At 31.4% G+C, this 25,688-nt stretch overlaps 1 protein-coding gene across 9 annotated transcripts in view; it reads right to left on the minus strand.

Moving 5' to 3' along the window:
- The window catches only part of Scalloped (TEA domain transcription factor 1 homolog scalloped), a 359,209-nt gene that overhangs the window by 228,404 nt on the left and 105,117 nt on the right, over positions 1–25,688 (minus strand). For 7 of the 9 annotated variants that reach the window (XM_072008389.1, XM_072008394.1, XM_072008396.1 and 4 more), the window contains one exon: positions 1,909–1,989. The exons of 1 other annotated variant lie outside the window; for it this stretch is intronic. In XM_072008389.1, coding sequence (XP_071864490.1) covers positions 1,909–1,945 — 37 coding nt within the window. In that variant the 5' untranslated portion in view covers positions 1,946–1,989. Of the gene's footprint in view, positions 1–1,439; positions 1,531–1,908; positions 1,990–25,688 lie in introns of those variants that run through there. One more of the 9 variants, XM_072008397.1, reaches the window with a different exon arrangement.

The following is a 25,688-nucleotide window of genomic DNA, read 5'->3' on the forward strand; positions in this document are numbered from 1 at the left end:
ACGGTTTCGTATATTACGTATTGAAGCAAATATGTTTCAACCTATCATAGCATAGTATAGCCTAGTTTAGTTTTTTCGGCAGATACCCGACTTCAAGGTACAGAATCTTAAGGCAAAAAAAGAACTCTGATTGCACAGAAATTTTATTTAAAACTACGAATGCTCTGGATAAGTTTTGACCACGTGTGTTAGTGATATCTGTGACAAAACGAAATCAAGAGATATATTGTGAATCGCTGCGCTTGGAGTTATCTTAATATTTTGAAGTGGAATGAGAAACATCTCATATGCTTATAAATATAAGCACTAAGGGGTGGGACACTTTTCATCCCTCTATGTCCCAAAAAGTTAAGAAAATCGTTCGAAGTTAGTCTCTTATTTATGGTTGTGGAATTTAAGATAGTTTGGGAAGATAGAGTTGACTTATCCTTAAATTGCCAAGCGTAACTTTACACGGAATAATTCATTATATGATGCATAGATTCTATGATCATAGAGGAAGTACAGTTGGCCACAGAAGTATTCGACTGCTTGTAGAAATTTTTTATGAGTATATTCTGTGTCTTATATGGAAACATTTTGAAATTTCATTAGCACTGCAACGAGACTGCAATGTTCGTATGGTTTGAAACAAATTTGAAAATGTACAGAGAAGCTACAAGATATATTTTATATATATAATTTATATATAAACAGTCACACACAATTATCAATTTTATTAACATCAATATGTATTCAATAGGTGTGAGCTAACGACCATATTAAAAGAAGTGATTTTTGACTAAATTTCATAAGCGCGTATTTGTGGAAATTTTATACAAGCAGAAAGAAGATTTAGTGAAAGTTACAATTAACAAAACTAGAATTTATGATACTTGAAATTAGTGCTACAATATTATATAATCACATCACTCAAAATTTCACAAAAAGAATTATATGTCTTTTATTTGCAAATATTTGCTTGCACGTTATCCTTGATTTCTATATATGCTTAAAGAAAGATATCACGTATAGAAATATTTATTATGTAAAAATTGAATACCAATTTCCTCGTATTTCATTCTAATTTTCTGTATTCACATTAACTGTCTGATTATGCTACTTTGTTATATAAAATATCTCATTATCAAATTCATTATATAGAAAATATTAAATATAACAAAATTTTAAATCAAGTTAAATCAAGTTATGGTTACATTCGAATCGAATCAATAACACGATTGTTTTCTCGATTAGAAAAATTTGATCTATAATACTTAAGAATATATGAATTCTACGAAATTGTCTACATATGTTAAATATTTAGTTACATAAAATTATTATTATCCATTTACTAGCTTTACGTTTCAAACACTTCCATTTATAAAAATCAAACACGTGACACGTGCCTTTAAAAAATACGTGACAGAAAAACCATATAGATTAGTTTGATGACCTACCTCGTGCGAATTGCATTTAGAAATTCATCCAGCCTCCTAGAAGAAATTCACCGTCCGCCACGTGTATCGCGAAAATGTTTTACGCAATAAGCTACGAATACAGTCAAATATTTGACACATTAAAGCATAGTACTATACCAACTCAAAAAAGAAAAAAGAAGCCCGAATAGAAAGATTAATTAAAACTATCAAACTTGAATAAATAAAGGAAAAATTATATAAATTAAGGCTATTTCTGTCAGCAAATTACTAAAATAAAAACGTCAATCCTTATCTAGTGTGTCAACAACACTTTTCATTTACCATCACCACTATTTTAATTAAAAAAGAGAAAAGAGAAAAAAGATAGGAAGAAAAAATAGTTACAGCAAAAAGAGTAACAAATCGTAAAATAACGTAATAACCGCGATCAATGGCGAGCTATTTAAAAAGAAGGGGGGAAAAATAAAAAAAGAAATGGCTACAATACCGATGCTATTCTGAGTACTGAGTTCCCAGTCTTTCATGAGGATTTCTCGGGCAGGTCAGGATGACGGCGACGTGGGTGCACCTATAATGCAGACAGTGAGATCGTACATGTAGAATTACAGTTGTAGATATAAGAGGAATCATGCGGTTGTTGAATATTCGGAAATTGTGTTGCACTGTGGTCGTCAAATGTTCGTCAAACTTTATCAAATAATTAATACTTCTTCGAATTTCAGCTATTTCAATTATAGTAATATTCGTACTTTTTGGTCTAAAATGTGTATCGTACAGGATGTTGAAAAGAGCATCGAGTAAATTTTACAAACATTTTACAAACATATATTGTTAGGTATATATATATGTATATGGAATGGATGGGTGGTGCATATGAATAGATGTTCTTTGTGTGTTTTTGTAATTTGAGTTTGGCACGATAATTAATTATTACAGCGATCATTAAGTTCTGGTTTACTATGAACTATAAGACACATCACAGAACGAAATATTTCCTATAAATTATGTATATTTAGTATTAAGAAGATTTGATGGATAATCATGAAATGAATAAATAGTCATGAATCGGTCGTGAATATTTATGCAAATTCATGATCTTATAAACATAATTAAAAATATAAATAGAAAATTGTTTTATCTAGTAAATATTTTAAAGCATAGTATATTTTAGATATTTTGTATATTTTGTATATTCTTGTTATTACTGTGCATTTGGTACTTCGAAATTTCTCATAAATGCATAAAATCCGCAGTCTAATCATGAATAATCAAAATATTCACGTGCGCTGTTTTAAATAAATTTATATTTGGGAAGAGTAATATAAAATATACTTTGTTCCAACTCGACAATTTTTCAATGCCTGATTTATTTTGGAAGAAACTATAAGTGAAGAAATTATAGCAGCTCTGTACCAAGAATTTTCGAACTGTAGAAATTACATATACGATATTTTGAAGTGTCATGTATAAAACTACGTGTATAAAATTTTATTAAAAAGGGCGACATTTATAAAATTTGTAATAATTATATAGGCAAAATAATGAAATGCTTTTCTGCAATCATCAATTCCTCGTTTTATAGTTAACATTAAATATAAACAGTTTTCTTTTATTAACTCCTAGACAAAAATATCCCACAAAAATGACTTACATATAGATACGTTTGTTATAAAATCTTGTTTCTGTTTTGACAAATAATTTTTGTTTTTGAAATGTATGCTTCTTTCATAATTCTATAAGATTATAAAATTATAGATAGATTATAGAATATGATTGATTTAAGCCTTGATATCCAGGAATGTTTAGATTAGTATAACTTTGTAAATTGTGGAATTAGATCTGTTTTTTTTTAGATAATTTAGAATTCGTAACTGAATATCTCATTAGATTGGTCAAAACATTCGTATCTCAATTATTAAAAATTGATAATAATATAATTAGCAATTACAAATTTTTTTATAAATTGATATAAATATAAAAAATATTTAATAATTAATATTTAAAAAATGGAATATTTAAAATAATTTGTGAGAGCTCAGAGCATTTGAATAAAATTATAATGTTTTACAGCAAATATAAATGGAACAAAGTGAAAGAGTAGTATTAATTAATCAATTGATTCCAGTAATCTAATTTCAAGAAATTAAGCATTCATAACAGCGATAATCGCATTCAGTTGATAGATTGAGTTATATGCTGAAAATGATGCATCATTAGAATTCATGAAGGATTTGATGCATAATTGACAAAAAGTAAAAGTGTACTCTATTTATCTTATTAATATATGCAAATATGTGTTTATATTTGTGTGTGTATATATATATACATACATATATATAATACATATTAAATATATATGTATAATTTTTTTAAAATTAAATATATACATATATATATATTATATATGTATATATTTAATTTTAGAACGTGTGTTAAAATGAGTCATTAGTCAGTATAATTAATGTAAAATAGCACTATTTAGGATCTATTAAATTTATTTAGGAGTTGTACCTGAACGATTTCACCTTCTATACATAAAATGTGACAAGAGTTCTGTAAAAGTGAAATACTTTGCCACTATATATATTCGGTTACCATTTTAATATTAGAATAATACGTTAAATACTTGAGTAACATTAAATACCGCAAAGCAACCGTAAGTGCAACGTTCGTGATGTACCAAAGAAAAATACCATGAACGCGATAAATTATTACACTAAGTCGACTCGACACGACATAATGCAATAATAACAACAATAATAACAGCTTGCAAACGCGAGTAGGATTTTCTTGCGCTCGTCACGAAGGACCGGACGTCCTGACTTTCACGCGGACTCTATAGTGAAATCGGCTTATTAAGGTGCGTTTAGACCAGACAAGCGAATGTTTCGTCGTTTGGTGATTGTTCGTCGAACATTCGAGTGTAATTCCCTATGAAAAAGTAAGAAAAGAATACTTATATATTTTTCGTACAGAGCTTACTTTTCGAGAAATTTGAGTATGAAAATCTATCAAGTATACTTGAACTGAAAGTAGCTCATTCTGGCCTGGACAGAAATAAATAATCGGCAGGAAGTTATTCTACGTATGAAAATAAGTCGAAAATGGAGAATAACATACAAAGCATCACAAGACTCTTTGTTATGAAAAAAATAAGTTATCATATACGGGCCAACTTTGAACTTAACATGTTCAAACTGTTGTTATGTATGTGAATATGAAACTTTTAACGGAAAAATTTTATTTTATATTTTTTACTTATTTGTGCATATAAAATTATCTTATGCTGATTTTTACTGATACCCAGCCGATAATTAATCAAATTCAAACATACTTGGTAAATTTTCGGTTTCCTTAAAAACTAAGCCTTTTTACTTTTTCATAAGGAATCATCTCACGCACGGTTGTATATATATTCAGTCACACCCAGTATAAGAGTATACTTATAATTACAATGTTCTTCATCAGATATTGTTGTCACGAGTCCGAGTAACGACTGAACTGGAAATAACTACATACATATTAAACATTTTAGATGTTCTATCTAATCTCTACGAACGTTCGTACCAACACGTCATGAAGAAGCTCTTTTGATATAAAAAAGTTTAAAAACAGATTGCTCGATGTTCATTTGCATCAAACGAGGACGAACGAATGTCCCTGCTCTCGTTTTACGTTCTTATCCCTTTGGTTTAAACGCACCTTTACTTACGATCCGCTCATAAGCGAGCGGGCGACTCGTGGTTACGCTCGCTCGCATCTTCGGAAAGCGTGGAGACGAGGAGCTAGCGAATGAGTTAGTATTAAGAGCAATATAACCGTGCACACGCTTTTCCATATCGAGACCGACATTATGTAACGCGATTGTCTTGAATCACGTCGTTAGAGTGCTATCAAACCGCGTCACAGGATTTTATGGCAAATCGCCTTACAAGAATGATTCTTTGTCTGTGAAGCTTCCAAACAATTATACATATATTTACATATATATATTATTAAACACGCGCGCGCGCGCGCACATACGCACACACACACACACACACACGATATGTACACAAGGTATTTTACTGCACATTTGATTCAGAAGAATTTTATGTTGTACTGTGAAGAATTTCATTTCATTTTACTTAAAGTACGTTACGTTAGATTGAACACGAATAATTTTTCATTTGCAGATTTTTGGAATGATTAGAAGTATGTAGAACGTATTTGTCTAAATATTCGACTCCGAAGACTTTGAATTTGTATTTGAAAAATGGATTTTATTTAATTTCACTTAGGTTAGGTTAGATTAAGTTAAATTGGAACGATTTTAAAAAGCGTAACTGTGAAACGATGGGAAATTTTTATCTAGATTGTGGGCCGTTGAATTCGTTACGTTGAATTCGGTCCCTGGGAGAAGACACGACGTGACATGGCAGCACGCCGCGCCATTTGCGGACAGAATGTTGTGCGCGGGGGGGGGGGGGGGGCTGGTGTGCCGCTTCAGCGGTTCCCGGGCACCCCTCGATCGCAAGAGGGACGGTCATCGTGGAGGTTTTAGTCGGTTGGAGTCCGACACTACCACGCCGCTTTTCCCTCTAGAAGCGGCGGGTGTCCGTGCGCATTTCCTCCACGAAAAAAAAAAAGAAAAAAAAAAAGCGAAAAAGGTTACGTTGAATTGGTGTGCAACATTAGAGTAATTTGAAACTGTTTCAGGCTTCTAGAGTTTTGAATTGTAACTACAGAGTTTTGGCTCGTTTTGCGAATATGGGTTTGTTTGCTTCTGCATTGATATTTTAATACGAATTTGACGAAAGTGTTTTTATATGTCGTTTAACGTTGCTTCTTCGTTAATTGTTGAAAGTTTGACACTATAAGAAAATAAATTTCACAATAACTGTATTTTTAAATTAGAATTTTGAACCTAATTAAGGTATCTTATCAAGCTCAAATATTTTCTAAAACCGCTTATGACATTCGTCGTGGTAAGAAATTGACTTTTATTTATATGATTCTTAGAATAAGAAACAAGGATGGTTTAAAAAGTGCAAAGTTTAGGTTATGTAATCATTACAGCAAATGAGTGATGTATTAATAATATAATAATAATGATTACCATGGAAATTGTAATCCAATATTAGTAAAGTGTAGTATTACAAATGGATCTATTGTCATTAGCTATTTCATTAAAAGTGAAAATTATATATTTTTATTATAACTCAAAATTCTTGCATTCGTATTAAGCTTCATAATAGGTTCGTTTTTGTTTTCTTAACGAAATATCAAAGATTGTCACTTATATATGTATTTATATGGTTTATTTCATGAAATATTATTTTGTTCTATACGTATTCTTGAAATTACTTTATCATAATAAACAAAGCCCATGAAAAAAGTTTCCCGAATTAATCAATAAACAAGTAAATATTTCAATAAATCATCAAATGTCATAAAACCAAATGAAACAATAATAATTTCTGTTGAGCCATGAAAGAAGTGGTAAGAATTTGATAGGTATATTAATAAACAATATTTTAATAAACACTCATTCGTTTATTTTCCCTCCACTCTTATTTTGTAGAATAGAAGCGATATTTGATAAAATTCAATACCTGTAAATACATATAATTTCGAATATGTTTTTTATAAACAACGCTTTTCTATAAATCGAACACAACAATATACACAATAAAAGGTTAAGGTATTCTCATGACAGAAATGAGATTATTATGCAATAAAAAGAAGAACAATTTTTGTAGATAAATAATAAATCATAACCTCATTACTACACTGCAGATTTTTATGAATTTATGGGAAATGTGAAAGTACAAAAATGCACAAAATGCACATAATATACACAAAAATATGTATATGAAATAACCAAAGCTTGGCATTTTTTATGATATTTAATAGGTAAAACAAATTCCTATCTAGATGTCATTATCTCAATTATATTCGTAAAATTATGAATTTGTATAAATATTCACACTCTATTTATTACTACAAAAGAATGTCAAAAGACAACTTATTCATTTCAGACAACTATTCTTTATTTACATGTATAAGTTATTTACAAAATACAGTATACTATCCCAAAAGTCACGTAGCAAAGACGCTAAATTATCAATCCTAAATCTACATAGAGCGTAACAATTGGATACATTATTAGCATTTTCGAGATTAATCCCATGTTACGTAAGCAGAGGCGTCGATTCCTCGTGATATTCGTAGGCGATTTGTTTCCTGGCGATATTCGAATCACCAAAAAACATAAAATTGTCTCCAAACGACGAAATAAGCGGAATTCGAGACGATTTTCATGCTCGTAAATCGAGCGACAAGAGGGAAGTCGACGTGTATTTCACGATATAAAAATAGATCGACATACCTTTCGTATCCCCAAAAGTTTCCCTTTTTCTTCAAAAGCTGATTTGTTGGATTTTCAAAAATGTTAGCAAAACAGATCCTAGCAAACTTATATGTTAGAAAAAACGAGTTAAATTTCTATTTGAAGTAAATAAAAGTGTTTCGAAAATGCGTTCGGAAATAAAACATAATTTTGTACACGTATGTTACTAAATATTAACTGTTCAAGTGTCTTTTAAATATTCGATCGAAAAAGTGAGATGAATTTCTATTCGGAGTAAATAAAGCGAAATTATATTAAACAAACGCTATTTCTAAGTAATATATAATAATTGTATTTTAATTTTAAGTATTTTCTAAATATTGGCTAAAATAAGCAAGTTAAATTCCTATCGGGAGTAAACAAAATAGAATTATATTAAAATTAAACACATTTTTGTATTCAACTGTTTACCATTATTTAAATATTTGATTAAAAATTTTGTCTAAGATGCAATATCAGTTACAAAAGTGTAATTAAATCAAATTCGTAGTTAAATAATTCACTCAGAAAGCATCAGAAAAAACATAACTGCCAAATTTTGTACGATGATGTGCAAATAAAAAACAAAACGATCGTTTTAATAAATTGTAAACGAAGTGTTAATTGAATCTGTAATGCAAGCACGTTTTTACAAAAAACGCTTTTCACGGGAAATCGTTCGCTTCGGTTGGCATCATATTTTGAATATTTTTATATTTTTTATATTTTTTCCCAATACGGTATCTTGATTATAAAAATATGTTTTCGCCGGAACTGAGGAAATTCTATGAAAAACATTCCAAACGTGGCCTGCGTGCATGCAAAACGGCTGAAAATTTTTTATTATTCGTTCGAGAGCTCGCGTCTCATTGATATTCCTTCGCGATTGTAAAATCTGTTACAGGTTATTAAAACTGATTAAAACAAACTTTATTTTTTTCGAGACCGTGTCATATGCAAATTTTGATTTGTACACACAGGGAGATTAAAAAAAAAGATTAAGAATGTTTCGGGTAGATAATGAGTCGCCAAATTATATTTCAATGATTTTATTTTGATCATTGATAACATTTCAGTTTGTAATACGATCTTAGAAATTATTTTAATCAATGCAAAAATGTACAGAATATACATAATATACAAGAATATACAAAATATTTAAAGTAATGTATGTGTTAAAATATTTAGTGCTTGAAACAAGCGTGCAAGTAGTTCATATTTAGGGATAATAACACATATAGCTCCAATATAACTTCTTCTTTTATTACATTCATAAAAATATAAAATGACATAAATATCCCCATTTTATTAATACGTAGTATATAAAGACTTAATTGAACTTAGTTCTGACGTTCATTTTAAGAACTAGTCTCTAAGAATAAATTATTACATCCAAAGAATCGAAAATTTGTAAAACGAATTAATTTATCTTCCCTAATTAACAAATAAAATATTACTTATTACAAAAATGTACGGTCACTCTCATCAATATTTGGACTTTGAACACTTTCAAAAACAGAATAATCTTTTCAAAATTAGGTCAAACGACACGAGTCCACCTGAAAAACGAGAAGAACCAGTCTACTAAATGAGGTATAAAAACATGTAGGAAAATCTAGGATTGGCCAGAACTGCGAAAAGAAAATAGTAAAAGTCATCCTTTATGTCTACACATATGTACTAAAAACTTTATTGAAATCAGTTGATGCGGGAACAAGCTACAGACATCGAAAGATGTAAGAATTAGATTTACAGTTACAGGTCCAATATCGTGCAAAACTGGGATTTTCTTTAATCGTCAATCAACATCTTTAACCGTTTGTAGCTCATAGCAACGTCAACTGACCAAGAAGAAACCTTGAACATGTATACAACTGACATGAATCCACAGAACGTTTTGTTTAAACCTTCGCCACAGACTCTAATAAATAATATATCAAATAATCAAGATGAGCCATAATTAAAGTTATTAAAGTATTCAGAGATGAATTAGACAATAAAATCATACATTTAAGGAGCTTAACTAGTCACGTTTGTCTTGTTTATCATTTGTGTTACGCTTTTACGAGTATAAAAAGAGGAAATACTTATTTCAAGCAGCTTCTTGTTTTTGATAATTAATCCTAACAAATCTTGACAGGTATATATTACGAAAAAAACTCTACACCACTTGTAACAGTAATTCTAACGGACACGTTCATTAGTCATCTTCTGAAACTTTTGAACTTAGTGCAACTTAACAAATGCACGGGCCATCTAATTTTAAATTATTCTAAATATAACATACTTCGCAAAAAATACAAATTAATCAATGATAATATAGAAGACAAGAAAATTTATGAATTGTTAATGTCTATGAAGAAAACCAAATTAATATACTTAATCTTAATGTTTCGTACATAATATGTTCTTTTATGGTATAAAGAAAGAATAAAGAAGGATAAAGAATAAGAAAGAAGTAATAATATTTATATAATAATTATTATTACTTATAATAATTATTACATAGTCTGAAATTCAGAGTTAATGTTGATAAAGTAAGATAATTATATCCAAACGCCAAAGTTACGATTAAACAATCTAACAAATTATAATCTTGTTTAAATTTCTATTTTATACTTTATTTGTATACAATATTTTATTGAATTCTTAACAACTTTTTGATACTGAACTACGCAAGAATTTCACTACCATACTATTAAGATAGACGTATTTAAAATGTATAAAAATATTGATTTATATAAAAAAAGAAGAAGAAAGAAAAAGAAATATGCACAACCATCCTAAAATAAGAATCTATTCATTCACAATTGAAGTTAAGTTTAAAAATTATTGAAGTCTGATATAATGAATATAATTGAATAGTACAGAAATAATACAGAAAGTGATCCCCAACAATTGTAATAATTAAGTATTAATTCTTAAAGACTAAAGCAATTTGGAAAAATTCAAATAATTATTTCTTACAAATCACAAATATACTGTCATATTATTGTATTAATCACAATTATTTAAGATTAATCCGTACACAAGTAAGCTTAGAATCATCCGATACAATGAATGATATTAAAGCGTGAAAAACACAAACTAATCGTCTTTTACCTAGAACCTTCCGAATTGTACCCTAAACTAAATATATTCACCAACAATACAAAGCAAAATCAGCCATCGAAAAGCGGAAGAACATCAGCAACGGCACAAAGGGTCCTGATAAATGCTGTTTATTTTCCCGTATATTTCCCAAGGTACGGCAACAAAACCGTATGGCAACGCTTTCTTTTGTCCCAGGTGGCTCGTCCTTTTCTAGCCGGTGAAAAAAATCAACGACGAACGGCTTCCGGGTATAAAGCTGAGTATCCACGAAAGAATGCCAGGTCCCGTGGAACGCTCTTCTCTACGCGGAAAGGAATCTCGAGGGTGAACCATGCCTCGGGCGTCATCGAGACATCGAGAACGATGCCCCGAGCATCAAGGAAGCCGCGTGCACGCGTGCAAACCCGACCATACGGATAACATTCGCGAAAAACGTTTCTCCAGCTCGTTATCTTTCTCTGTGCAGTTCAACAGAACCGGCTTCTGACATCTTCCAAATTGTAATTTGTAATAGCGATGGGATCAAGTTCAGTATATACTTATAGATCTGAGTCAAATGCAATACTCAAGATTCGCTTCATATGGTTAATACTATATTTAATATCAAATATAATATGTCGATACATCGTTATTCTCTATCATTTTTATTAAATATTTTATATGAGATTTTTGTGTGAATTTCTATATAAGATTGTATACAGTAAAACTAGTTACAAAATATAAGGTAACCTGTATAAGATCCTGGCAGAATCGAAGGAGTATAATCGGAAGAAAATTACTAATTTTTGCGCTAACATACGAAGCTTATTAGTTAAAACAATTCATTAGAAAAATATCTAAAACCAACCGTGACAATATTACAACAAACAAGTATGAAACATATATTAAGAATTTCATTGAACCTCATTCAGAATAGCGCATTGAATGATTCAAGGCATCATTTCTTAATTATGGAATCCATATAACGCTTTAACAAATCCTTAATGAAACCTTAATGAAATTATCCTGTTATTCTCTATTTTATATAATAATCATTGAAACATTGACTCAACCATGAACATAAGCTAAACATAAAATACTATATTATAGCTACTGATGAGATCAAGTTCAATATGTACTTACAAATCCAAGTACATACATATGTTCACTTCGAACGAGATTTTAAACCTCGGAACGAATACTTGCAAGTTCCTCTAGGACACTCTACTTGTAACTACTATGTACATATTCGAACCTTTTGTAGATGGAAATCGTATCTCACAAGTCAGAAAGGCATTAGCTTTTCATTAAATTCTTCTAACAAATTTGTATATATTAATTATTATTGTATAGATAAACGATAGACGATAGACGATAGAATTGCTATAAATTTTATTCGAACGTTTATTAAAAAATCATTACGTATTCCGATCGAAATCTTCAATTATAATGAAAACTCTATCGTTTATGTATAATAAAGTTATATTTCTTCCATATTTATATCCATCGTCTCTCTGAATCACGGTTCCAATTTATTTTTGGTTGCAGCATTTAAAATGTGCCATTTTAATGTCAATTTCCTAAACCTCTCTTTTCTTCGACAAATATTTTTATGACCGTATACATATATCACGTCACGTAATATATAGATGCTAATGTAGTTCTCGAAAACATCATTAGAAATGTCACAACTAGTAAGAAAGCTGATTTTGTATAAAAAAAAAGAACATGAAAAATAAATACATTTTATCCTATTTTATGAGCATTATTTCTCTCACTCTATAGATTTCTGTAAATTTAATTAATAAAATATTGTCTATATATATACAGACAATATTTATATATTATATACTATATTATTATTATATATATATATTTTTTTCCAGAAAAAGTAAAATTTAGATACGAGTTGTCACTTTTGAGGCAACTATGCAAAATTGCAAGGTCGCCGTGATATCGTCACGCGGAAGTTATTTCGGTATCATAACGTGTGCGTTTGTATCTTCGATGGTTGTTGCGCACGATGTAATTCAAACAACTATCGATGCGCTACCAGCGCAGAAGTCGAGGAGCGTTCCGCGGCTTGAACACGACCTCCATTAGCCTTCTTGATCAGCGTGCTAATTGGTTGACTTGAGCGAACGAGCAATGCGCTGTGCCATGCTGCGACCTTTCGATCCCTCGAATCACCTCGCACGCCTATAACCCGCTACATCGCGGCTGTAATTTTCTTTTAAGCCGTCGTAAAAACGTTTCTACCGACTGCGGATTGGACAATGTGAACTGTTGAATTTGCTTCATAATTATCCGCTGGATGGAAAATATTTTTATTATTCCTTCCCTTCTTATTATTTTTATTTAATTGGAAATATTTTATAAAGAATGAGCATACGAATTCTGTGTTGAAGGGATGTTTGAGGATTTGGATGCTGTTGTAGTTAGGTAACAGTGAAAAGTTCCCTTTTAAAGCAGGGCATTTTATAGTTGTAAATAAAAGAAAAATGGAATTACCATGAACGACATTGTATACAAATTTTGAAATATTTGAATTACAAATAAGTCATTTCTTATATCCAAACAAAATAACACTGAGACTAGAACTAAGTGTTTGATGTAATACGTTTTAAAATATCGAGATTAAATCTCAAAAATATCCGTAACAATTTTTTTGTACTGTAAAGTGAATAAATGTTATATAAAATCCACAGTATTACGTCCTTATAATAAATTAAGATCACCATCCATCTGTTCCATTGTTTGTTTGATCGCAATAAACATAAAAAATCATTTAAAAAATTTTACAAAAATGCGATTGCCCGTATAAGGGTTAATAAGATAATCAATACACTTTCATCGTGTTATCCACAATTTTCAACCCTTCTGACAAGCTCGCTGGCAAGCTCACTGGCAAGCTGCTATCATCACGATAGACGAATATACAGTCTGGGATTAATGGCGATGGATTACCAGCACACAATTAACACGACATAGGTATCCGTTTGATTTTACACGATTCAAGCCGCAGGTAACCAAGCTGGTCGGTTGCTCGCCTCTTCATCACGATAATCCACCTCTCTCTCTTCCTGTTTCTCTCTTTAGCCTGGCAGCAACGCGTTTGGAAGGGAAACGGGGCGCGCATTTAATTTGTAAATGCAGATTGCTTTCCATTTTAATATAAATTGTTCGAAACAAAGGCAGTAATTATGGCGTACTCTCGTCGCTTTGAGAACGATGGTGTTCGTTACCCTGGCGCCGTACTCGCTCACCCTTTTGCGTTTTTCTCTCCCTCTTCCTTCGTCGTTCGTTCTGTTCGTATCTCTGTCGAAACTCGTCGCTTCGGAAGAGAAGGAAAGAGAACGAAAGTTTGGTTCTCGTTCGAAGCGAAATAAAGAAGCAAAATAAATGCGAAATATCGTGGACGATATGAAGCTCGCAGAGAAGAAGTTGGGGGAAATATGGCGCGACGAAGTTTAGAGGTTATATGAAAAATTGTGAGCTTCGGAAATAATTTTATCGTTTTCAAGTATTGCGACATTCACCTTTTTTCATTCGTGGAAAACCCAGTAGTAATATTGTCGACAATAATTACAATGTGAAAATGGAGTTAGAATTATAATAATGAGGTGATGATGATTCATAAATTCGAAGTACTATGAAGTACATACAAACATACGAAGCAATTTGTAAATTATAATACTTATATAAAGTAGCAAGATATAAGATAGTACATGACATATGTACCAGTTGAAAGACAGGTTTCGTTAGATTGTCTCTTTATCCACGAAGCAGTAGTCTACGTCCTAAGCAATTGGAACTTCGAACGACGCACTTAATTACATACGAATAGTTATATTTACAATTAGAAAGGTTTCTTGCGCTTTAATATTACTTTACTCTTCAACTTATTTTCATGGCTAAAAAATATTTTAAATACTCATTTGAAAAACAAATATTTTATTTCGTGCTTTAGTTTATCAGAATAAAAATATTTTATTTGTTGAAATCTACAAAGTAATTGTTACACTTAAAATAATATTTCAAGTGTATTTGCTTTAAATTTTTACCCAGTTCAATGTATCAAATAAATTTTAGCGAGATGTATAGTATAACAAGATCAAATTTATATCGATATTGATTATTATATTATGTGATATAAGTATTAATCATACGATGTAACGAGGAGGATTAATATTCCGATGTTGCTAATAATGATCATACATAAACAATAATTAAATATAAATAACCAATAGTGAGATTCAATGAACGAAATTTTTCCGTAATTTTTGACCATACTTTGATTATTAATAATTATTATCAATTTCGTGGAACGATGAATTAAATTTAAAAGAAGAGAAATTCATGATATTCGATATTGTTGAAAGTTTTAGTACGACGAAAATTTATATGGAGTTTATTGAATTTTATAATTATGTTTTAACTTTGAATATATCAATTACGTTTGAACTTTGTGCCGTTAATATATTAATATCTGATAAAATTTTACGAAAATCATGAGTCAATATGAAATACATATGCCTTAATTAAGTACCTGATTATAGTCCCGACAAAAAATTTTAATTGTCACATTTTATATAAATTTTAATATTGACAATGAAAGATGTTTTCTTTCTTTACATCATAAAAATTTGCCTATAACCATTGGTCTTCCATTTATTATTAAATAACTATAGAAAGATTCTCTTTCGCGAACCTTTCGGCTCCTGCCTATCATGTCAATCATTTGATTAGAGAAAGGGAGGAGACAAAAGATAAAAGAGAGAACTATAATTGATTGAACAGACAATGAAACGATTTCGTTAAAGTGGCTCTTATCGCAGCGCTTTCTTTTAATGAATCTATTTTTCTTTACGAGTGATATTATATAATAATTTTTTAAATTACCAAGGAAATGATTAATGTATCACAATTGTGATTATGATTATTAGACTGTGGATTTTTATGCATCTAAAGGAAAAAATGGGGATACGAAAATACATAGAATGCACGTGTTGTGAGAAAATATACAATCAATTATCCAATGTATAGTATTCTTTACAACATTTAGCATATGAAATAATTTTCTACGTAATTTCCATTTTTTCAGTTATATTTATAAAAATATAAATTTGCATAATAAATAGATTTGTAATACGAGTCCTAGGATTAGTTAAAATTAGGTTTGTTTTAATATTTATTATCAATAAAATCGAAATTTTGATTAGAACACCTTTACGAATCTTTCGATTCCTTTCTGCCAAGTCGACCGTCTTACCCAATTACAAAAAGAGAAAATACATAAAACGGGAGAATGTTAATTGATTGAACGGGCAATGAAACGGTTCCATCAAAGTGGCTTTTATCGCGACGCTTTGTCAGGAACGTTGTTTCCCATTGGCGCGGAACGAGCCAAAACGAGCGTAACGCCCGGAGCCTCGAGTGTCAACCACTTTGTTCGTGGTGTGCGCGTGTGTAGCGGGAGATTCGAATGCCCGGCAGCGCGCGGAACTTGCCTACCGCTTTTCTCTTTGTTTGCGAACGACGCAACCCGCGTTGGCTATCTATTTACCTCGCTCTCTTCCCTGTTCAATGGTCGTTCCTCGCTTCTGTTCACTACGACAACGTCGTTTAGTCTCATTTGTCCGGAAGAGCAGAAACAGCGATCACGTGTAATTTACACTGTTGATTTTTAAACCATATACATGCTCTTCTCATTTTTACGTCGAATTAGTTTTTTTCTTCTCTCTTTGTTCTTGTGTATTTTTTATTGGATTTGGAACTTCTTACGGACTATTTTAATTTCGACAATTAAAAAGGCTAATTATATTTTTGATTTAATATTGTTTAATTTTGTTTGAAAAGTTTTGTGGTCATTTCGTATTAATTTGATTTTTAATAATTCAAATCCTCAATGTTTGAAATTTTCAAAACTGCATGTTTTTTGGGTTAATTGAAACAATGTATGTTATCGATTATCAATACTAATAAATAGTAATTTTAGTTGACGAAAGATAGGATACATAGGAACGTTTAGTGTGAAAAAAGTTAATATGTCACAATAGGTTAATACCATTCTAAACACACTTGCCACCAGATTCCAAAATTTATGGACATCCACAAGCTATAGTAGAATACACTAGAAATCTCGCGGGCCACGGAGAATCGCGGAATTATGTTAATTTCGCAACGTGTCTCGCGGCTGATATCTGAGGCAGCGGACCAGACTAGCGATGCAGAGGAAGCAAATTAGAAGGGGGCAGAGAGAGCGAAGATCGTGGAAGCATTCGCTACGAATATCTGCTGGTCCATTCAAGGGTGCATAACACAGAGAGCGGCCGAGTGAATTTACCGGTTTCGCCGCAACAACGGACGATGCTCGGCTTGTAAACGATGCATGACAACCGTTCGCCTGCATCCACTAGTCAAGAGTATTTCGTCCTTCCTGTTCACCATCCCCCTTGGCTTCCATCTATCTCTTCCTATTCGATCACACGTATATCTATACACGTTGTGTGCTATCATAGATGGGTAGAACGAACAAGCATAGTGTTGTATAGTAAGAGAAACAGAGGAGGAGAAAGAGGGATAGATAGAGAGATAGAGAGAAGAGAGGAGAGGAGGAGAAGCAGTCGAATTCCTAGCATACCGCGGGACCAACTGGTTAGCAAGCGATTTACGATATTGTAAACCGATGCGACGGCGGCAGCCGTGCCCACCGCCGAACCTCAATCTAATAGTGGCGACTTCGACCTCCAATGCCAAAGGCACGTCGTCCCGATGGTAACATTGTTCGGCCTGCTTTTACTTCCGCACGCGAACCACCCACGATGGACCATCGCCCCTAACGAGTTTGCCATTCTCATGGTAATATGAGAGGAGGGTGTGCTGGGAATGGTGCAGAGATGGGAGAAAATGGTGATTTTGAAAGTGGTTTCTTGAGATTTTTTCAGGTGGGGTGAAAATCTGTAACATTTGTACGCTACAAATGATAAATACATTTCATACAATGATAAATACATTTTTTTGATTTTAATGTCATTTTATAACTAAAAAGTAGCATTTTGATGTGATGTAATTGGAAATGAAAACCTGTTTAAATTAAAGATGCATGTTTTTGTAAAAATAACTGATAAATAGAGACAGTTTTATAAAAAAAAAAAAAAGGGTGAATGGTTATAGGGTTGATTTTTTGAATTTTATGGACAAGATTCTTTCAAATTTATAGAGTTTATTCTATTAGTAGTGGTCCGAGTATCATTATTAATCCGAACAATAATATGTAAAACAGGTTAAGACCTACAATTAGAGGAATCGTGCATTTACTTTTAACGTACCATTAATAATGTTTCGAATAAACAATTTCAACTCCATATAATGTATACCAAGTACTGCTTTTGATAATTGGTTTACCATTAATTCATATATTTTAATGGCAGTCATGTATATTTAGACGAATTGTACAGGGTGTTCAGGTACTTTATAAGCGCTATGTAGTATACACTGAATGGTTAGAAACATTACATATGGCATGTTTAACCAACTCTTAACTAGTACTTAACTAGTACTTACATTACTTAATTTTGAAATTCTTTGTTTAGTGATTTAGATCTATGATTTAGTTGGATTTCATTTGACCTTTTTTTGCAAATCTATCACGTAGAATGTAAAGTACAAGATAAAATTAAACATCCTACATTTTAGTAATCTAAAATAAATTATTGTAGTTATTTATAATCCAACGATACTATTTGAAGTTGTTAAGATTTTCAAGACTCGATGTATTATATTTAACAGTGTTACAACAATAAGTGCAAAAGCTACGCTTTGGTTAGAGAGTTGGATATAACCGACTAAACGCAAAATAAGACAGAGAAAGAGAAGGAGAGATGCATTACAAACGGTAATGTACTTGCAAACATAACATAGGGTTGACGCTGGGGCAACTATATGAAATAATATTGGAATAGGAATGGAATAATATTGGATGGGATTTTTAATTTAATTTCATTCTCGTACTAATTTCTGTAACGAAGAATGTAAAATCTAAGATAAAATAAAATACTCCAAAATTTAGCAATCTAAGATGAATTATTATAGCCATTTTTATCTCAGCTATACTATTTGAATAATGCATTGACCAAAGAGTAGGAACAGAATCGACTAAATCCAAAAAGACAAATAAAAGAGAGAGGCGAGAAGAGAGAGAGAGAGAGAGAAAGAGGGAGAGACAGAAAGAGGGAAAAAGAGAGGCGCGTTACAGACGGTAATCTAGTTGCAAACATAGCTCGGGGTTGGAGCTGGTGCAACCATGCGGAATAATGATATGTAATCGCAAAACAGCCGCGGGCTCGCCAAGGCACACGCGAGCGGACGCGTGCGTACACGCGCGTACATTACACGCTACCGGCTAGCGCACACTATCCAGAAGCTGTTGTAGAACAAGCGGAACGCTCGTGACCGGGTAAATGACACGAGCAAACGAATGGACGAAACGCAACCCCTCTTCTCTACTGCTCTGCTCCCCCTCTCTCACGCTATTTCGTTTCGACCCTTAACTTTCACGTTGTTGCTTGTAGTTTCGACGATACACCGTGCCGCTTTCAGTGTGCCGATACCACCACTAATTACAGTTTAATAATGATCTGGTCACGCGTTAGTCTGCCAACAGTGTTGAATTAAAATTGTATGCTAGAGATGGAATAAGCGGTGACTGAGTTTGCTGGGTGATTACGGAAAGGGAATAGTTCTCGAGGGTCGAATACTAATTCTTTGGATCGTAATTTTTTCGATAGATTTGTGTGTTTTTTATAACTGAAAAACTAAAACTATAAAAATAAGAGAATAATATCCTTGAACAAAATGTAATTTTGTTATATTACATAATAACAAACTGATATCTTTATTAAGTACGTATTAGGTATGCATCGTTGGATTAAAAAATATTGTTTATTCGAATCGATTGTTACAATTTGATGATCATGATACAAAAATAGAAAAGAAATATTCTGTAAAAAAACAGATAAAATCTGTAAGAACCAAAATATATAATTTCCTATCTTAGAAACAATTAAGGCGTAATTGCGCTTCACATTCCTTCATCTTATGCAAATTTATAAAAAAGCAACAATTAATTTGATTGCTTTCTAAATGATTTAATATGAATACACATTGTTCGCTTTCTAATCATTCAGATAATCTGCTAATTTGCGTATCATCAAGATATAATGATCAAAGAACTATAAACAATTAAAAAATTTACCTTTAAACTAGTCCCTAAGCTCTAAAATTTATATACAACTATATGTATCTCTTTAATTGTCGAATAATATCGCTGGGTCATATTACTTAATTTTGGAGTCCTTCATTTAATTTAATTTTATTACCAGACTTAATTTTTATATAATTTCGCATTTCTATTAACACAACTAAGTAAATGCTATAGAAAGAAAAGAACATTTACTTTATTAGGATATTTTTTATATTTTCACATATTATGTGCTTGTACATTTTTGTACTTTTAAGCTTTTTACCAATGCATAAAAATCTGCAGTCTATTTATTATTAATCTCTATTATGAAGAATGTAAAATAGAAAATGGAATATTAAGGACTATTTCTTCACAAAAGAGAAAAAATTTGTAAAAAATATATAATTCAATATTTCGAAAAATTTATATTTCAATAAAAAATACACGTTAAACGAAGAAGACAAACGCGAAAACACGCAGAGGGAAGAAAATTGACGCGCGCAATTAGCGCGTAGCTGTAAGTGCGCGGGCGGGCAACAAGCTATGTATATGTGCATGTACAATGTAAAATTCCATTCCACGATCCCGTCCCAACCCAAAAACGGATTTCCGTCGAAATAACTGTTAACGTTGCGAATTGCATCCCTGGCATGCGTGTTGCACGTGCAGATCAGAAAATTTCAACTACAACACTACCTCTCGCCTCGAATGCCTCGTTCCAATTTTCCTCCCCACCTCTATTTTCACTTCTTTTTCTCTTTCACACTTTCTCTTTATCTACGTACCGTATCTATGTTTCTATTCTGATATGTACATCATCCTGTCCACAACTCTTCAATTTTTTCTCTTTTGCAGATTCTATTCGTTCACTTTTACCCCTTGTTTATGAAACTTCTTCATAAATGTTAATCTGGCAAGCGAAATTGTTATAGTAATATGTCAGGTGACACAAATAGATTTCGCTTACTAATAATATTTAAAAAATCGCAACTCCATATAGATAAATAAATAAAATCTGCCACAATCTTCTAATTAAAATGTTCCGTAAATCAGCGTTTCGTAGTATACATGATTCAATATCTTTTTCATATCTTTTTCTAAATATATATATGATTTCACTTATAAAAATTAATTTCATTAATATAATGTTGCGAATGATACTCATATAACCTCTAATTATTAACCTATTTCATTTTTATTTGAAATATTTAAGACATGATTTACTCTGCATATACATATATAAATATATAAATGTATAAAACGTATGTAATTTTGTATGTTCCAATTCATAAGTATTAGGACACGTAATTTAGACAGATAAGATTTATAATAAAACACTAGCGAAAAATGCATAAATTTTTAGTAAATATTAGGACATGTCTTAACACTCATGGTCAACAGTATATCTTTCCTCTTATTTATTTTCCTCACAGCTTTGTTACTTTATTCAGTACTTTATATTATGAGACACGTATATGATACGAACGAAATAACAGATTTATGTAATATTTGTGTAATAACAATGGATATACATTTTTACTAAATACCAGCAGGTGTCTTAACACTCATAGTTAACTCTATCCTTATTCACCTTCTTCACAATTATTTTGTTTCAATCTCCTCCTCTCTTCATTTATTGATCTCATGTTTTTGCATGTTTCAAGCATGCCTCTTGTTTTCCGATGATACGAATGTGCGAATGTACATCCGGGGAACCGTCGAGGGACCATTTCTATCCTATCGTGTTGTTGCTTCCATTCTCTTTCTCCCCTTAACCACCCCAGTCACCCTTTCGGCGCACACTCAACAGCAAAATGCATACACCTGCGCTACACCGCTCGCGTGCAGTTACATTTTTGCGGTTGACGCAACCACTCTGTTCATCGGCCGCGTAAATATGCCCGTGATTACTTTTAATTCCCTCTATTTGTCGGGGCTGCATGCATCGTTCGTCTGTTTCCTTCTTCCATAATTCACTGCTTTCGCAATTCCCCTGTTTCTGCTCTGACTATTTAATTGGCGGATCTCTGTTGATGATGATGACAGGGTTCATAAGGCGTTTTCTCATTATTTAGCTGATCCAAATGGATAATAATCCAAGTATTATATACACGTGCAATATGGAATTATGTAAATATAAGAATGCTTGTTGGAGATTTTTTAAGGAATTGTTTTAAAATTGTAAGCCTGATATTGTAAAGAAATAGTATTGTAGAGATTCAGAAACAGTGTAATTTATTTGTTGTAACTGTTTTTCAAATAATTTTACTAGTTTGTATTGTTCTATGTTTAAACTGTTCTTAAGTTGGATATTTTAGATGCAGATGCAAGATTTAATTTATTAAGAATAATAATGACCATGATGATTATTATCTTTAAGTTGTTATGTTTATGATTAAATTATAACATAAATTAACACATATTGAAGTCATTATGTCTATGTTTAATTTCTTTGTATATATGTTTATGTACATATGTATGTTTTTTTTATAACGAAGTTTATGCCAGTATTGGCTATGATTAAATTGTATATTTAAAAATATGAATAAAATACGATTTCGACATGTTCCCTACATTGAGATGTCCTATCTCACTCTTTTTTATAAATTTAGAATGTCTTATTTGAGCACTTAATCAATTACTGCGTTAATAACATATTATCTGTATACACAATAATAATGCAGCGGTTATCAAATAATCGTTACATATTCGTAATTAAATGAAGAAAAAGAAAGATGACAGAAACTTCAGTTTTCTTGGATGTTGACATTTTATCTAAGAACAGCAGTATATATAGAATGTATTTTTCGAAGCATTTAATTCGAAAGAGTTTTGGTTTATACTGAAAATGTAGATATTATTTGATGTCAATTAAATTAGATCGAAACGGTTCTAAGAGTGTAACTTTGGAATGATTATTTTTCCTCGATTGTGAATTTTCTGGTTTGTAATGGAAATAAAAATATGTTTAGTCTGGACTAGATCTAAGTTAGGCTTGGATTAGGTAAGAACGGTTTTCTCGAAATGATAGATAATATTCTAAATAAGGAATAGAGGAAGAAGGAAATTTCAAAGAGTTGGAGGTTTACATAGAAACGATACCTTTTTGGGGGACGACAATGAACCTTGTTTTCACGAGCACAGAAAGCGGCACAACCTCGTAAATTTGCCGTGTCGCATCAAGCCCGATAATTAAGGCGAAGCGCCGTTAAAGACAGCGAGCCATGCTGTTTCGGAACTTGGCCAGTAGCCAACGAAAGAGAGACGTGTGTGCCAGGAACACGTGCGTGAAGTTGCCTCACCCGTGAATCACGCGCTCGAAGCGGATCCGCGCCACTGAATTTCTGGAGCGGCCACATGTCCGCGCAACCAAATCGTACGGGACGAAGTCTTGGAAACGACGAAACTTGAGGATAATTTGCTCGTTATCGAGAAATCGTTAAGTTCGCGCTGTGCATTACTGTTCGTCTGAGAACAGCCTTGCAATTAGCTTGCACGATATTTCTGGGATTGGGAGTTACGAGTTTCTACGAATCCGTGGGATTGGTATTATACGCTAACATTGTTCAAATTTTTTAATATCCCAAATTGAAATTTGAAAATAAATAATCCTCAGATACATAGCTCGAGATATATACAGTCAGTTACGAAAGCTACATAAACCTACCGAATTTTGTGTATTTGACTTATCAAAAAAACTAAAAACACACTTTATCACAGAAGTTATGTATACTTATACATCAATACAATTGTTACTGATGCATTTCTAAAAGGAATGATAAGAGTTTAAACATTTAACTCACAAAAATCTTGAAAAAAAAAATTATACCAGAAATCAAACATATATATACAAAATCTTATATACAAAATATATACAAAATTATATATACAAAATCTTTAACTTTATCAGTGCCGACGAGGTAGAAAGACATTACCAGAAAACAGTTTTAAAAGTAGAAATATACTAATGTATAAATCAGTATCTGCAACATACTTATTAATTACTACAAAAATATTATTTAAATACTTAAAAAGCTGTGGTCACTAATATTTAAATAAAATTAATATTTTCGTATTTTCTTTGTGGTATTTTTCGCACTATATGGTCTTATAATACAAAAGTTCCGTAGTAAAAATAATAAAACCACATATAACCTAAATCATAACCTAAGAAAAAAGAAAAATAGATACTAACCTAAAGATTTCACAATAGTCAATCTTAAAATCTATAAACCGATTCCGGCATGTAATCGTAGCATATATCGAGTAGTATCATACTAGGTCTACTTCTCAATGGAATACATAGCAAGGCGATAAATGATCGAATCAGAATCAAACGTGGAATTATTTGAAAATTCCAATATTTGGAAAATACATCGAGTTTCTAGAATTTAAACGAATTGACTTTAAGTAGCAGATATTCAAAATGACCTCGAAAAGCTAGTGTTTATTGGAATATTAATAATAAAGGGAATTTATTTGGTGAATGAACTGAAATTCATTTAAGCGAACAAATACTTGAAAATAAAATATTCTGTTCAACTTAATCAGATAGTCATAAAATGATCACAATATTCCAAAACTAACAAATATAATAAATTTAATAAAACAATAATTTTTATTTTCTAATCTACCATTTCTAAAAGCTAAATGCAATATAAGACATAGAATCATCTTGAAGACCACTATATATAATTCAAAAATCCAGAGAAATCGCCTAAGGTGTCCGACCAGGCACGTCTTCTGCTCCTTCAACATCAGAAGAACTGTTGCTTCTTCAAAGGTTAACACCCTATATCCCATTAAGGAAGAAGCAACGATAAACAGAAGGCTAACAGCTAACTGAAAGAAGCTGGATAAGAGCCCTTCGCACGAAAAGTTTGAATTTTAGATCAGAAGAAGATGACGTTTAATTCCTTGGACATTTTCAGACCTTCAAAATTTTCACGTATGTATGTTTAATACTAATACTGCTACGATAAAAAAGATTACACCAAAGATCGTCTTTTATAATTATAATGATTATATAGTTGTTATTATATGGTATAATAATTTTGAGCACTTATGATTATTATATCATTTATTTCATATTTTGTTGCGTTGAAAATTTCTGTCGCACTGATAAAACGTCTATAAAATAATATAAAAATAATAATCTCTATTTATATCTTTTATAGGAAATATAGGAAATGTACATATTTAAGAAGAGGTCAATTAGTTTGTTAGAAAAATGGATAGGATCTTTCTCACAACGGTGACAAAGAATCGTTTATCGAAATTTTCGGTCCTCCCATATTTACTCTGCAATTTGATATTATAATAATTCTAATTAATATTTTCGCATGTTCCAACAATCATATGTGTTATTAATATTAGTCATTAGTAGACTTTTACTGGAAATTTGAAACTGAAAAAATGCACAGAATGTACATAATAAGAAAAAATATATAAAATATCCAAAATATGGTACTTCTCACAATATTTAGTAGGTAAAACAATCTTTTCCCCTAGATTCAGTTTCTTTAATTATACATATCTATAAAGATATGACTTTATGTAAATATCGGCAACTATTCATAGT

Source organism: Bombus fervidus, chromosome 8, assembly GCF_041682495.2.
Source record: "Bombus fervidus isolate BK054 chromosome 8, iyBomFerv1, whole genome shotgun sequence".
Classification (NCBI taxonomy): domain Eukaryota; kingdom Metazoa; phylum Arthropoda; class Insecta; order Hymenoptera; family Apidae; genus Bombus; species Bombus fervidus.